The sequence below is a fragment of the Bombus vosnesenskii genome, unplaced genomic scaffold (assembly GCF_011952255.1).
Source record: "Bombus vosnesenskii isolate JDL3184/JDL3185 unplaced genomic scaffold, Bvos_JDL3184-5_v1.1 scf7180000013309, whole genome shotgun sequence".
Taxonomy (NCBI): Eukaryota; Metazoa; Arthropoda; class Insecta; order Hymenoptera; family Apidae; genus Bombus; species Bombus vosnesenskii.
The window spans coordinates 123,948-138,043 of NW_022882958.1; the positions used below are offsets into that span (position 1 = coordinate 123,948).

The 14,096-nt window shown below is 33.6% G+C and overlaps 4 protein-coding genes across 9 annotated transcripts; 2 read left to right on the plus strand and 2 right to left on the minus strand.

The window, feature by feature from the left end:
* Nucleotides 1-71: 71 nt before the first annotated feature.
* Nucleotides 72-1,329, minus strand: LOC117234770 (vacuolar ATPase assembly integral membrane protein VMA21 homolog). Its single transcript, XM_033496299.1, has 4 exons — nt 1,188-1,329; nt 929-1,089; nt 733-838; nt 72-298 (listed from the first exon to the last, which is right to left on the minus strand). Exons 2-4 carry the CDS (start codon nt 941-943, stop codon nt 159-161), a joined length of 261 nt encoding a protein of 86 aa, XP_033352190.1. The 5' UTR covers nt 944-1,089; nt 1,188-1,329; the 3' UTR covers nt 72-158.
* Nucleotides 1,330-1,565: 236 nt separating this feature from the next.
* On the plus strand, nt 1,566-3,551 carry LOC117234769 (ragulator complex protein LAMTOR1). Its single transcript, XM_033496298.1, has 5 exons — nt 1,566-1,708; nt 1,950-2,026; nt 2,103-2,192; nt 2,326-2,524; nt 2,602-3,551. The coding sequence occupies exons 1-5, from the start codon at nt 1,664-1,666 to the stop codon at nt 2,689-2,691; spliced, it is 501 nt and encodes a 166-aa protein (XP_033352189.1). The 5' UTR covers nt 1,566-1,663; the 3' UTR covers nt 2,692-3,551.
* A 962-nt stretch (nt 3,552-4,513) lies between these two features.
* On the plus strand, nt 4,514-7,481 carry LOC117234804 (nuclear transcription factor Y subunit alpha). Of its 6 annotated transcripts, none has more exons than XM_033496345.1 (7): nt 4,514-4,669; nt 5,437-5,746; nt 5,819-5,955; nt 6,164-6,337; nt 6,423-6,514; nt 6,625-6,769; nt 6,842-7,481. In XM_033496345.1, the coding sequence occupies exons 2-7, from the start codon at nt 5,455-5,457 to the stop codon at nt 6,911-6,913; spliced, it is 912 nt and encodes a 303-aa protein (XP_033352236.1). In that variant the 5' UTR covers nt 4,514-4,669; nt 5,437-5,454; the 3' UTR covers nt 6,914-7,481. The 6 variants fall into 6 exon arrangements, with proteins under 6 accessions (XP_033352236.1, XP_033352240.1, XP_033352241.1 ...); XM_033496349.1 differs by having other exon boundaries at nt 6,628-6,769; XM_033496350.1 differs by having other exon boundaries at nt 5,819-5,937.
* Nucleotides 7,482-8,420: 939 nt separating this feature from the next.
* LOC117234788 lies at nt 8,421-10,540 on the minus strand. The gene is made up of 4 exons (XM_033496324.1): nt 10,313-10,540; nt 9,987-10,107; nt 9,708-9,915; nt 8,421-8,630 (listed from the first exon to the last, which is right to left on the minus strand). The coding sequence occupies exons 1-4, from the start codon at nt 10,538-10,540 to the stop codon at nt 8,444-8,446; spliced, it is 744 nt and encodes a 247-aa protein (XP_033352215.1). The 3' UTR covers nt 8,421-8,443.
* Between the last annotated feature and the right edge of the window lie 3,556 nt (nt 10,541-14,096).

A 14,096-nucleotide genomic window follows, 5' to 3' on the forward strand; every position in this document is an offset into this window, starting at 1 on the left:
TCGAAACATTAACAAAAAAGTATGCAATTGCAGAATGTAACGCAATACAATGTAACATGTTTTTTTTTTTTCAATGATTATACGCGAATAAATGTGTTATCAAAAAAGTGTACTTAATCACATATGTGTTTCAAATACAAAAAAAAAAAAAAAAGTGATTAATCTCGTTTCGTCTGTGTCTTCGATTGATCATCGAAGTATGCGCGATATATAAAAGCGCCCAAAGCTACGTGTAAGACAAGGATTGCAACTCCAGCTGAATACACGTTGCTTGGCACTTGATCGAGCCCCAATAATCCTAAAATGTATAAAAATTTGTTTAAAATATTGATACGATGTCAAAATTATATTCGTAAATATATGTATATCATATTTTGATTATTACACAATTAATGTATAATAATCAAAAGTATATATTGTGATGTACTGTATTAAGTAATTTATGTATATGTAACATTCCAATTCATAAAGTTTGTACATAAAAGGTATAAAATATTGGCTACTAGATTAAAAAATATGCAAAAAATATTCTCAAATATTCTCAAGAATTATTTACTACTCATGTTTATGTTAAACTATTTTATTATTAGATACTTCCCCTAAATATTGAATTAATATATATATATATATATATATATATATATAATTTTATTAAATATCATCAACAAAATATAATTTTTTAAATGTACGTAAAAAAGTTAAACATTCTAATAGCATTGTTTGTTTCCATACCATCAAAAATAAAAATCTTGCTAGCAAAAAATGAAAATACAGGTAAGGCTATTATCACCATACAGTGGAATAATACTGTTTTAAAGACTTCTAATTCTGGTAATTCCTGGAAATAAAACTACGTATTAAAGATATTATTATATTTAAATGCATATATACAATATATCAATGAATTAAAATGTAAAAATGAACACACCTTGATACTTGCCATGATGTAGATGTATTTTTAATTAAAATTTCCTTAATACTATTCAGTTACCAGTTACAATACCAATTTTATTAGATTTAAAGATATATATAATATTATCATTATATTACTAATTTAGAAAAATATAATTCAACAGTTTTTATTAATGTCTAAGAAAAAATTGGAAATGAATATGTATTATTTATATAGAAAGTTGAAAAATCATTTCCTTTTCTATTTTAGTATACTATTTTGTTGAATGACATACATGTATAAATCTGTATATAGAACTTATACGATATTATATAGTAAAAAGATAAGTCTGATATTTTGATGGATAATAATTTAGACAACAACGTAATACGATAAATTCGTACACTCGTTATCTTGTGAATATTTAAGGTTATGTTATTCGATTTAGTACGTTATAAATCCCACCAGAGGAAGGTTGTATCTCGCATGTCCATATCCTTTTTGTTAGCGTTTTCGTATCTGGTTTAAAAAGGTTGTCACACGTTGCACTTTGTATAATTGGCCAGTTTCTTTTAGTCATAAATCCATCTCAATAAATCACTTTAGTTGTCACTCTTCTCGCAGTATATTGCATTTCTGGACAGTGATTGAAGCGCAGTATCGGCACGTCCAGAGCTGATTCACTTGATTGTATACAGGAATGAAGATTAAAAATAATACGTTGTAGCAATACGTCACTGGTTATAAAGTGTTAACAATTCATTTATAAGTATGGGATGTTGTTACAGTTTTTGCAAAGAAGACAGCGATCCGCAGGTAATAAATTAAATTATTTTAGTCAAGTGGGATGTTTTGAAAGCTCGATTTATTGTATAACATAAAAGATACATATAAACTTTTATCGCAATTTCACTTATTCGGATTACGTATATAAGACTGAAATAGTCAAAATGTATATTATATTCTTATATGATTCACATCTATAAAATTGAAATAAAATTCAAAGACTAGAATTTAAATTAATTAAAACATGTAATTTATCTGTTTATCTTTGTAGAGTGGAGAAGCAAATGAAAGGACACATTTGTTGGTAGATCCTGTCAGTAATAACACAAATATACCTAGAGTACACAGGTGTGTTCTTTTTATATATATTTATATATGATATAGATAAAAGTTGTTCAAGCTTTTTCATTTCTTTTCCTTTCAGTGATGATTATGTTAACCAATATGCAAGTTCAGCGCCCAAAAAAACAGATGAACAAAGTGCATTAAATAGAATTTTACATGAAACAGCTGCGTGAGTGTTTGCTTCTACCTTTCTTAGTCCTTATGTTTATGTTGCCTTTTCTTTTTTTTTTTTCTTTTTTACAGTTATTTGGTAGAATATCATAATAAGGATCAATTAATTATGTTGATATATTTAATTTCAGTAATGTAATAGATGTTGGAGCACTAGATTCACACAACTTAGAACAGCACGAATATATGGATAGATCACGTGCATATTCTAAACGTATAGAAGCTGGAGGTATTAAAGTACCTGATAGTACATCTTGCTTACTCAAAGATGTTCCTGCCCCAGAAAAGATATTGGCAGCAGAACCTCTTGATGCTGAAGATCATGGACTGGTAAACATATATTATATGCAATATAACATCCTACTATTTAAATATTTATTAATTTTTATATATGTTTTTATTTATAGATAACAGAAATGCTCCATAAGGCTGTGACAGCATTAGAGGATGTTAATGTTGAACACAAGGAAGATTTAGTAGTTCCTTTTTTATCGTGATCTTTTGGCATTTCCTCAGCAGGATTACATCTTGCTTGAGTGAAATCATTGTACTACACAACACTGAAAACATTATACATCTTTCCAAAATGAATTTTCGATAAGTTAATCTGAATTTACTTCAGATTTTAGAATAGAGTGGGGCTAAACGTCCGACGGGTAAAATGCCCCGAATTTTAAATCTCCGTTTGTAAACAGTCGGTTGAATATCGCATAATGTTATTTAGACAGCGAGCGTTCGTCGCCATTCGCACACGAGCGTTCGTCTCGAGCGAGTCTTTGTCATACGAAGATCATAAATTTGGGACTTTTTATACCCTGGACTTTTAGCTCCATCCTATCTTACTTGAATTTGAATATCGATGAAGCATTATAATCTGGTGTATCGTAGACAAAAGTTCAGGTACTACTTCTTAATAACAAAATGTTAAAATGGCTTGACAGTTTTTCTGAATATACATAATTATTTTAAGATGTTACAAGTTAATATATTCCCAAACGACCAGTCTTTAATGAAAAAGCTGCATTTGGTAGTGCTTTTCCATAATTTATATACGATATTGTAAAAAGATAAAACCACTGTTATTAATCTCCACTAAGATGTATATCGAGAAACAATATAAAAGGGCTATTTTGTCATAATTTAATAAACGCAATCATATATTATAAATTGATCATTTTTCGCATTAAAATTTGCAAAATTAAGTTTTATCAAGCGAATAACTAACTTTTTTTTTGTTAACGTTCTATCAGCGTTAAAAATATTTCATATACGTAAACGGCATTATATGAAACACGGTAGTTAATATGTAGATTCAGTAACAATTAATATTCACGAATGCGACTGGAATATATTTCGTTACTCATATTAAAGTGTATATTTTAATTACCATGCAAATCTTTGTCTTTTTTATATTGTACGTTTATATTGTTCTTGTTTTATATTTGCTACAGTGTTGCAAAAAGTATGTACAATTTCAAGCGAGAAGGAGTTCTTAACTTAAACATACACATGTGATATTTATATAAATTAGTACTATTGCTAATATTATATCCTTTACTCATTGCCACTTTTCTTATATGTATTTCGTTCATCAAAATTTGTTAATTTTATATTTTATTAAAATTATAAGAGTTATTACTCCGCTATCATCTCTTATTTAATTGATATGATATTATTATTATCTTATTAATTGATGAATTGCGATATGATAAATAAACAATATAAATTGTGAAATTATATATTGTTTCGTGAATAACAGTCGTATTAGATAAACTTAATTATAGTCAACAATAAACGATGATTAAACAAACGTTGTATAAGCCGCACTTGTTACATTATTAATTACATTTATTGAAAATTGTAAGAATTAATTTGTTATCAAAGCTATATGCACAAACGCATAAAGACCGTCAATACTGGTTATTTATTATTTCGTAAAATATATTTATAAAAATACTTTCTTTTCGTATTTAAATGCTCCACCTTTTACACATTGAATGCTACCATTCCACTACTCTAATACTATTTCAAGATTTAGAAACTTCGACTTCGAACAGAATTATTCAGTATATAGAGCATTTATTTTTAAATATCGTAGGATTGAATTACGTAATTCGTTATAAAATTTTATTCGGTAAATGAATGCGGGAATAATGAAAATGTGGAGAAGTGATCACTACGGATAGTACATCGGTAAATCGATTTAAAAGGAAGCGGGAAATGAGCTGTTAGGAACGCGCGAAGTTTGACGAGAGCGCGGGAAGTAGGTGGTGGGGATAAGTCAAGCCAGTAGATTGGTTGGGCGCGTCGAGGCGCGGAGGGGCATCGACCGGTCTGGCATCGGGCTGCTATCGGACTGGCAGGTCCCCCCGTTCAGTACCACCAATACACAAGAGCCGAGGACTCTCTATCGCCGACCATTGGTCCTCAATTTGCCGACCAATCATTGGGAAAGTGCCCACGAAAATATCCAATGTAAGTCCACAAATTATCAAACATCAACGGGGTACGCGTACGGCCGCGCATCGTTGTACGATTAACCGCGTTTTCGTTTTGTGACTTGTTCGAATTGCGAACCCGTGTCTTCTTGTGCTTGAAAAAGTCTTTCCGCACGGCCATGTTTGTCGAGACGAGCGTTTCTCGTCCGAAATTCGCGTCGTTCCATACATTCCGAATACCATCCAGCAGACTTGGTCTTCGTTTCGTACGTCGACGTTCGCTGCGTGTTAAGGATCACGAAAATACGACGTTGATCATGCCACCGAGAACAGGATGCAATATCCTTCGGAACCGATTTCTGCCCGATAGAAGGTGATGATTGCTGGCTGGCCTCGATTCTCTTTCCTACGTATCTAACATTCTGCACGTGGGCTCTTTAGACCTCAATGTGTTCGCCACGTTGGCGATCTTTATCAATGCGTACGAGACAAAATTGTGCCCGACAGAATGAAAGAAATCATCGAGATTCTAACCTTTCTACGCATTCCATTTATTTATTTTCAGTTTGATACAACAAACACGAAAGTTCCCCTGCATGATTCATGGAACTTTCGTATATACGAGTTCACGTGTATACACAAATTTTGTCTTTGTGTATGTACATACATGCATGTAGTGATCTTTGTCGCGTTAAACCTATCTTTTTCCATCGGAGAATTTATACTTGGCTTTCTATTAATTTACTTTCCAATATAATTGCATTCTGTCTTTGTTTTGTTGTGAGGTCAATGTCTTCTGTTTAGCGATAGGAGTAATCTACAATGGAACAACTGGGTGAAGGGCAGGCGGTTGTGGTTGGTAGTGCCGGAGGAACCGTCCAGGTTGTTCAGATGGGCCAAGGAGGTCAAGCAATGATGTTACCACAAGCTATACAAATGGCAGCACCAAATGGACAAATACAAGTTGTTCCTGTGTCTAGTTTAACTAGTACAGGCCAACAAATAGTAATTCAACAGCCACAAACACCTCAAATCATTCAAACTCCAGATGGACAAACATACATTTATCAGCCAGTACAATTAGAGGGTCAAGTTCAGCAAGCACAGCCAACAGGTATAAAAGTATATGATTAACGTAGTTGTTAAATTGTAAAATTTATATACTAATTTCATATTTTTTGAGTAGTAATTAATATCAATGGGAATCTTATGCAAATTGCTGGAGCAACGTCGCAACCGGCAACTACCGCAGCAACCACAACACCAGTACAACCCTTAGCAAGTCCTACAGCAGCAGCGACTCAGGCAGGAAATGTTTTCATGGTGATTACTATTAAAGTGTCTCTTTCACTTACATAGTCTGTGTATTATATATTATACCGACTTGTAGTGATTATGGAGCGACAAGGACAGCATAATGTCTTTTCTTTTCTATATAATTTCTTTAGTTCAAAATTTAAGTATATAGTTAGTTTAATATGAACTAGGTATCGTCGAGACACTTAAACATACGTGGCTTTTAATGTTTCAGATGGTACCAGGAAATAGCGGACAAACGCAATTTCAAAGGGTGGCATTGCCAAATGCAGAAGTTTTTGAGGAAGAACCTTTATATGTAAATGCTAAGCAATATAGGCGTATATTAAAACGTCGTCAAGCACGGGCTAAATTAGAAGCTGAGGGGAAGATACCTAAAGAAAGACCTGTAAATATATGTTTAGTTACGGTTAATTTTATATTATATGTTTTGTTGCTTATGCATTTTACATGAAATTAGCATTTTCTTACAGAAATACCTCCACGAATCTCGTCATCGACATGCAATGAATAGAATTCGTGGCGAGGGCGGTCGTTTTCATTCCGGTCAAGTAAAGAAACGAAAGTAAGTCTCTATATATGTATATATATCTGTTTCTTATTATAGTTCTTTATGCGAAACAAACACAGTGTCTCATTCATTATTTTACGCATATAAGAGTGTAATGGTTCCAGTAGAGCAAACGAAAACGCCATGATTACCCAGCACATCACAACTTCGACCAGCACCAATACCGTTCGTACTATAGCAATAACAGCAGCAAATGTAGGTGTACAATATCACGACACAGATAATATGGCATCGACGATTGTCATTGAAGTAAATATAAATGTTTTTCTGAACGAAGTACAAAAATTTTGAAGTAAGTTTAAGTCTGGACATTTGTTACAGAAACAAGGTATTCCTCTTCAGGAAATGATTTCTCAAGATGATATTGTTACCTCGAACAACTGCTTGATGTAAATAAATGTTTAAACTAGAAGTTGAGGCGATGCATGAACAATTAATCAGTCAAAAACGAAAAATGTGTTAGTGATGACATTCTACGTATGTTTGCATTAATCTCCAAAAGTATAATTTGTAAATAATCAACTTGGTGCGAGATATAATGCAAACAGTTTCTGAAAACAAGATGCTGTGAAGAATCATCAAAACTGTATATACTATGAAAAGGTTACGAAAAGGTTTACTTATATTTTTTTAATTTGTGCGTAGTCTGGCATAGATTTGATTAACACTATTGCTACTAGTATTGTGCCACGGTATAACGGAAAATTGGATTCAAAATTAGATCAACTTTCATTATAGTGAAATTGATGAAAGATATGTGGTACTACTTTGTGTACATAAAAAAATGCTTGCAGTGTTACATATCAAATTTATAATTTCAAAACGTGTAAATTTTTCTACAAATCATATCGCCACGTTCAATCGAGAGACTGAACTATATAATTTATTGTTACGTGCTGGGTACTATTTTTAGATTAGATTTTATAAATGAATTAATCTTAGCTTCCATTATAACGATGAATGAACAAAATACAAAAAATGTGTACATCGATAAGACTTTTTGTACAATTTTACGTGCGAGTACAATTAATTTAATCAGATAAAAAGCTTTATGGAATATAGTTAATTGTTAAGAATATATTATAAGAAGTTACTCATATCTTTTGCAGTGGCTTATGTAAATAACATGTTTAATCTTGAAATGTTGGATATTGTGGCTGAACAAGGGAGGCTACGTAACGTGTAATTTATCTGAATGGTTTTGGAATCTTTGAAAATTTATTAAAAAATTAATTCAACTTTACATTTAAGATCGGATTTGCGTTCGAAACTTTTAAAAAATTATTTTATTTCGAAACTTTTATAAAATTATATTATTTTATTTATATGCAGATAAATATAACATTATCGTAATAATTCTGTAGTATTTAGGTTATTATTTGCTTTTTCCTACATATATCTCTTACATATTATTAAAATGGTATTTTTCTAAAGTTCAAATGTTAGTTTTTGAAAGGGGAAATTACGATAATTAATTTCTCTTGATATGTGATGAAATACATATTAAGATACAGCACCCTTCTTTTTTTACAGACGTAAAGAAATTGAAATAAAAGGAGATGAAATGTTTCACCTTCGTACATAAATATTTTGTTAAATGATCTTAAAGTTGGGTAGAATTGTAAATAACTTGTACGAATATAATGTAAGAAAGATTTACGTGGAATGTGATACTGTGTGTTCAGTGTGAATGCGAACTATTGTAAATGAATAATTAAGTTGAGTGAAAATAGGAAATAATATATTTGTAAAGTGGCTATGTACAAGCAAAACAACATGGGTTGTGTTTTGTAATAATTCGTGTCTGATGATTTCATTAACGTAATCCTTCGCCAATAGCTTATCTTTAATTTTAATAAGTGATTACTGAAAATAATTTTCTTCTGGTGAAAATGGGAGATAACGGGAAGATCGGACAAAAGATTAGATTATGTTGGAAGGAAGTACAAATTTCTTGTCTGCCAGAATTTCCGAGCATTCAGACGGTGGACTGTCGGGTCCTTTAGTGTATATTTGCGGTTCAATAGGTAACGGTGGACCGAACAAACATTCTTTTGCTACTCGATTTCCGGTAGCACCTATCTTTGCATCGTATTCTGAATCTCCAGTTCTAGAAAGAATAGATTGTAACAACCTATAGAATTAATGGCGGATACTTTTTTTTTTTTTTTTACTACAGAATTATGTATATAAGTAGGAAAGTTTTATAAAAGACAAATGATAATAATCGTTGCTCGGGACATTTTAATCCTTATTGGATTTACTACGAATTTACTAGTGGATAAGTTGTTACGTCGGGCGACCGTTTAGACCTAGACCAGGTCATATACCGCGGGCCAACCGGACACCAGATGTCCGCTCATCCTTACGACGTACCTTCAATAGGCTTAAGTACCCGTCATAAATCCCACTAATTTGCTTGCTAAGGTCCTTCAGACCGAACAAATATCTTTTCTAAATCACTTTTTAAAGACTATTGTCTACCACGGCTTAACCAGGGAAAGCTGGGTTTTCCCACGTACGATGCTTCCTAATAGCAACTTTCTATCGCGGGCGGCTAAGACCCTTCCTAGTCCAACAACCTACGTTTATCCAATCAGAAGCAATGTATACTGTCCTCACTTCCTGACCAAAAATGTCGTGAACAAATCCGATGGACCTCCATCGTTAGCTGTCCTACGACACAGCATCGTCACTGTAACTTACTGCTCCTACGACCTCAGGAGAGTCAAGTCAAACTTGTTCTACATCGCTGGAAAAGTCAACTACTTCTTCTACACCGCTAGAAAAGACAGCAACTAAGTACAATTCTAAGGTCTAAGTCCAAGTACGAACAACCACTTGCTCTATTAAGTATCCTCTAGTGCTACGTCCACTAACATACGAAGTTCGATTAAAAGAGCCTTGCTCTAGCGTGCATATCTATCTTACCTAACTTGAGCGTTGAAAATAAACCTTATAATTCTATGAATCACAGTGTTATACTAACTCAATCACCCCTATTATCTTAACGGAAATCAGGAGATCGATCAACTCGTGGTGTCGATTATTATAATCGTAACGATTATAACAATTTACGACTGCCGTTGACGTCTCTCCTCGCGATTGCGTCCCTCCGCGATTGGTCGTGAAAACATAAGTAATATTTATCTATGCCAACAGAACTGTCGTAATCTTGCCTTCTTACCTTATACGAAGAATTTCTCTTTCTTTTCTATTGGGTACTAAATTGTCTGGAGGTTTCTTTGCTTTCTTTAGCCGTATCAAGTCTTCCGTTGCAATTTTCCATGGGTTTCTGTAGAAGTTGGTTTGAGTGGTTTCCGATATGATCCAGTCTTCCGGTAAACGAATGTCTTTCCATTTTCCATATGTTTTCGCACGAGGTGAATAATCTCCTAATATTATAAAATGTTCATTTTAAAATATATATGTAAATGAAATTGTAGTTTCGTTTATAAAATAAAACCTTTTGAATATTCCATTTGATACACAGTTTGTTTAAGTTTGTTGTCCTCTCTTTCGATTAAATCCTCATCCGGTACAACTTTGGAAAGAAATTCTTTTAAATGCCGGTATTTCTTGCGAATCTAAATATTTTAAAGTTATATCAACACTGTTACATGTTTAAAGTGTGCTTTGAAAATCCACGCGATGTACTTTAACTCCACAACGAGCTACATTAAAAGAATTTAACGGTTTTCAATTCTAATGCAACATGGTAATAGAAAAATATTTATTACGAGGTATTGCTCATATACTAATTGTTAATAGCAAATATCGTTGCTTGTTTACTCTGTTTAAAGCTTGTTGTGGATCCTCGGTTTGTTCGTTTAAGGTAAGAGCAGCATTTTGTCGTTGTGTGTTCAAACACTTTCTGTAAGGGCCATTTAAATTATTCAAAGGCGGAGGGTACTCGGGTTGTGGTCTGTATTCCTTTGGTCTACCAGTTTTCTTCGATGGGAAATCCTTTTTATATATCGTTGTAAAATCACGTGCTTCGTCTTCCACTTCTAGAAGCATGGTTTCTCTTTATTTATAATACGAACGTTATACAAATTTCTCGCAACGATCAACGTTTACAACGATCATGCCTGGTAAAATTCAACGAAAAGGTTACAAAAACCTTGAAGTTGCCCATCTTACTAACTTACTATACTGTTGACAATGAGTTGAGAAAAGAAAAGGAAGGTTAGGTGTAGTAGGTACGAGACTTTTTGTTTAGAAGATTTCCGATCTGTTATCGATATTACTTTAATTCTTGATAATAAGCAATATTAATCGTAAAGGAAAATTGATTGTGAAAAAGTTGAGAAATTTGTGAAGTAAATGAACGATAAAGGGATACGAAAGGAAGGCTTCTCGACGTCTAATAATTCTCCGATTTCTCGCGATCCATTATAGAGGACGATATAACAAGAGGTGAGGCATGGTACCCTTGTGTACTATAAACGCCAATTAGGACATGACATCGAATTTCCCTGTTATAGGTACGTCCTTGTTGATGCGAGTCGCCTACGCTTTCTTTCCTCTCGCTTCCCTTCTTTTTTGCTTCTCTTGTCGTTTAAGGTTGGAAAAATAGATATCCATGTTCTATTTTAACCTCGGTAACGATTCAATATCGACATGCGAAGTTTCGTTAAGATTAATCGAATATCTTGAAGGATAAAGGGTATAATAGTATAAATTCTCGTATTATTAAAGTTAGTTTATTTGCGATACGCTCTAAGTTTTATTAACGATACGTTCTATTTGATCGATAAATATTAAATTCTTTCGAACGAATTCTTCGCTTAAACGATTCTAAGAAGACAAATTATCCAAATGAGCTCCAATTATGAGGAGATAATCTCGAGGATCTGTAGCAGGGCCGTATACACGTACCATCGTGTGCTGTAACAAGATAGGCATAATTAAAATCTTACGCTGTTTGTAATGACGCGGAGTAATTAATTTTCGTCAAGTAACCAGAACTGTCTGAGCAATATTTTCGCCTCGTTACTCGCAAGAGGCAATTCGTACCTTATAGGTATCCTTTAACGTCTACAGCCCTCTTGCTATTCTGCCCACGCTCCTATCCTGCGAACCCTCCTCAAAAGACAAACGAGGCTTCTTCGGTGCGCCTGTCTTTTTTGCTGCTGTTTCCGGAATTCAGAGGACGAACGAGTTTATTCTGTTCATTTTCACCAAGTTCCTCCCGAGGTCATCTTTCGTTATTTTGTAGCATAGAGTTTCTAGGGTCGGTTTAGGATGGCCGATCGAGTGGGTGGAAGTTACGTAAGTGATTCATCGATGACGAATCACGGGAAATAACGTGAGAAAAAGAAAGAAAGAAAGAAAGAAAGAAAGAAAGAAAGAAAGAAAGAAAGAAAGAAAGAAAGAAAGAAGAAAAGAAAAAAGAAAAAAAGAAAAAAAGAAAAGAAGAAGAAGAAGAAAGGTGGAAGCTCTTAAATCTTATGGATTCGCTACTTTGAATTGGCATCTTTCGTTTCTGAGGAATTAAATTGGAACTTGAAATTCCGGAAAGTTAAATTTAATGTCGTAATTTGCAAAATGTTTAACTTACAAATGTCAGATTTTGCAAGATTCAATCTCGAAACACATTTAATTTAACGTAGAATGATTAGAAAAATTTCATTTCAAGTGTTTGTTCGACCGATAACGATACCTATCATTTTTTATTTCCAAACGTAAGCTCTTGAGAAGCTTTTAACGGTAAAATTCCGACTGCAATCAAATCGGGAGATTTCGATAATTCAAACAGCAATCTATAAAGCATCGATTTCAAGCAACTTTTAAAATAACTATTACGTAAATCCACGCTAAAGGTTGATTCGTTCGGTCAATTTCGTTCAACGATGTCAGCCGTACGATACGTCACTGGAAACGTACGTTGCAACCCACGGTATCGGATACGATATCGGAAGTTCGCAACACTTCTTGCACGTATTCGTTGCAGTTATTTCGTAAAAAATATTTTTTTTACACAGAGTGGCCTTCGTGCAAAAAATACCACCGACAGTCTTAATTTAGTTTCACAATATTGTATCGATAATATGGCAAACGGTTATTCTATTACGAGTACATACGAACATCGAATAGGAAAAAGTATGTAAATTTGAGGTTTCGTTGTGCCGACAACAAACGTAAAAGACCTTGCATTTTCTTTTTCTTTGTCGTAATGGATACCGTTTCTTGCAGGAATTTACGCGCAGAAGAGAATGTCGTTCTGTGACTCGTATACATTTCCGAGTAGAAGCGCTAGGAAGCGCTAGCAAGTATTGCGCATACTGAATTTCTTTTGAAACTTTTATCAATACGTTAATACACATCGAGATTAAATTAGCGTTAAATTAGTATTAACGAATGTAAAATTTCGGTATTTAACGGTAATTGAAACATTGTTCGAAACTGCGATTATGGAACGTAAATGATACAAAGTCTGAGTCAACCGAATCGCATTCAATTCCAATCGTCGCAGTGCGACGGAGCGAACCAATGCGTTTTCAGAATTAAACGGCCGAATTAACTGGAAATTCGACGGTGAAACGGAATTATAAGCCATTTTATTCTTTGGAAGAAAAAATGCGAAGAAGAGTGGAGAAAATCTCGATGTTTCATTTCCAACTTTTAAAATAAACTTTTGCGATAAATAAATTTTTCTTAGTTTTGCTGATTGATATTGATTAAATTTACTGAAAAGACTACTTCGAAATTAACAACCATTCTCGATACATTTTTTAACGGCAAATTAAAGAAGAACGTCTCTGGATTGCTCGCTACGAAGCTAACGATAATCGGTATATAATACAAATTTCATTTAACCGAGATTCGTTTTTCGCCCGAAGCTACTAGCTACGCAAGCAGAAGGACGGAACAATGTGAAAATAATTTTTCATTGCGCGGATGGATATACGCGGAGAAGTATAAAATATAGTCTCTCTAATCCCTGCCACTAACATCCATTGTACCACTGTTTGGTATACAGGAAGATTAATGTGCTATAACAAGCAACCAGCTTATTAAAAAGGGCCAGATAACCACGGTTTCGTAACTGACTGGCTAGATGGAATGATACATTATGAGAGATAACGAACGAAAGGAGGAAAGATATTCGCGTGGGGCGGTTTTTCGAAACTGCTATAAACTTGCCCGTTAATTAAAAATAAACAGGTGTCTGTATCTCGTGGATTAATGTTACCGTAGATGCGTAGACGATATGACTACGAGTATAATAGACGATATTTAAACCAATGATAGTTAAAACAAGCACAATTTTATCCACTGAAAACGGGAATGTATAAATGAAAGCAGACACGGTGCTGAAGCTGCGAATACAACGGAACGTAAATTGAATTTTGGAACGAGGGAAGATCAGATTCGAGGGAGGAAATTTAACGATACACGTGTCTCATAACTGCAGGATTATCTAGGTAAATTTTAGGTATTTCATCTTTCGGTTCATTTTCACTTTTAGTTATAATCGTACTGTTCGCCTTACATTAATTCTTCGCGTATCGATATTCAAACAGTTAATTGTTATTTATTTCATTTATTACTCTCCATTGAAGTTTGTATT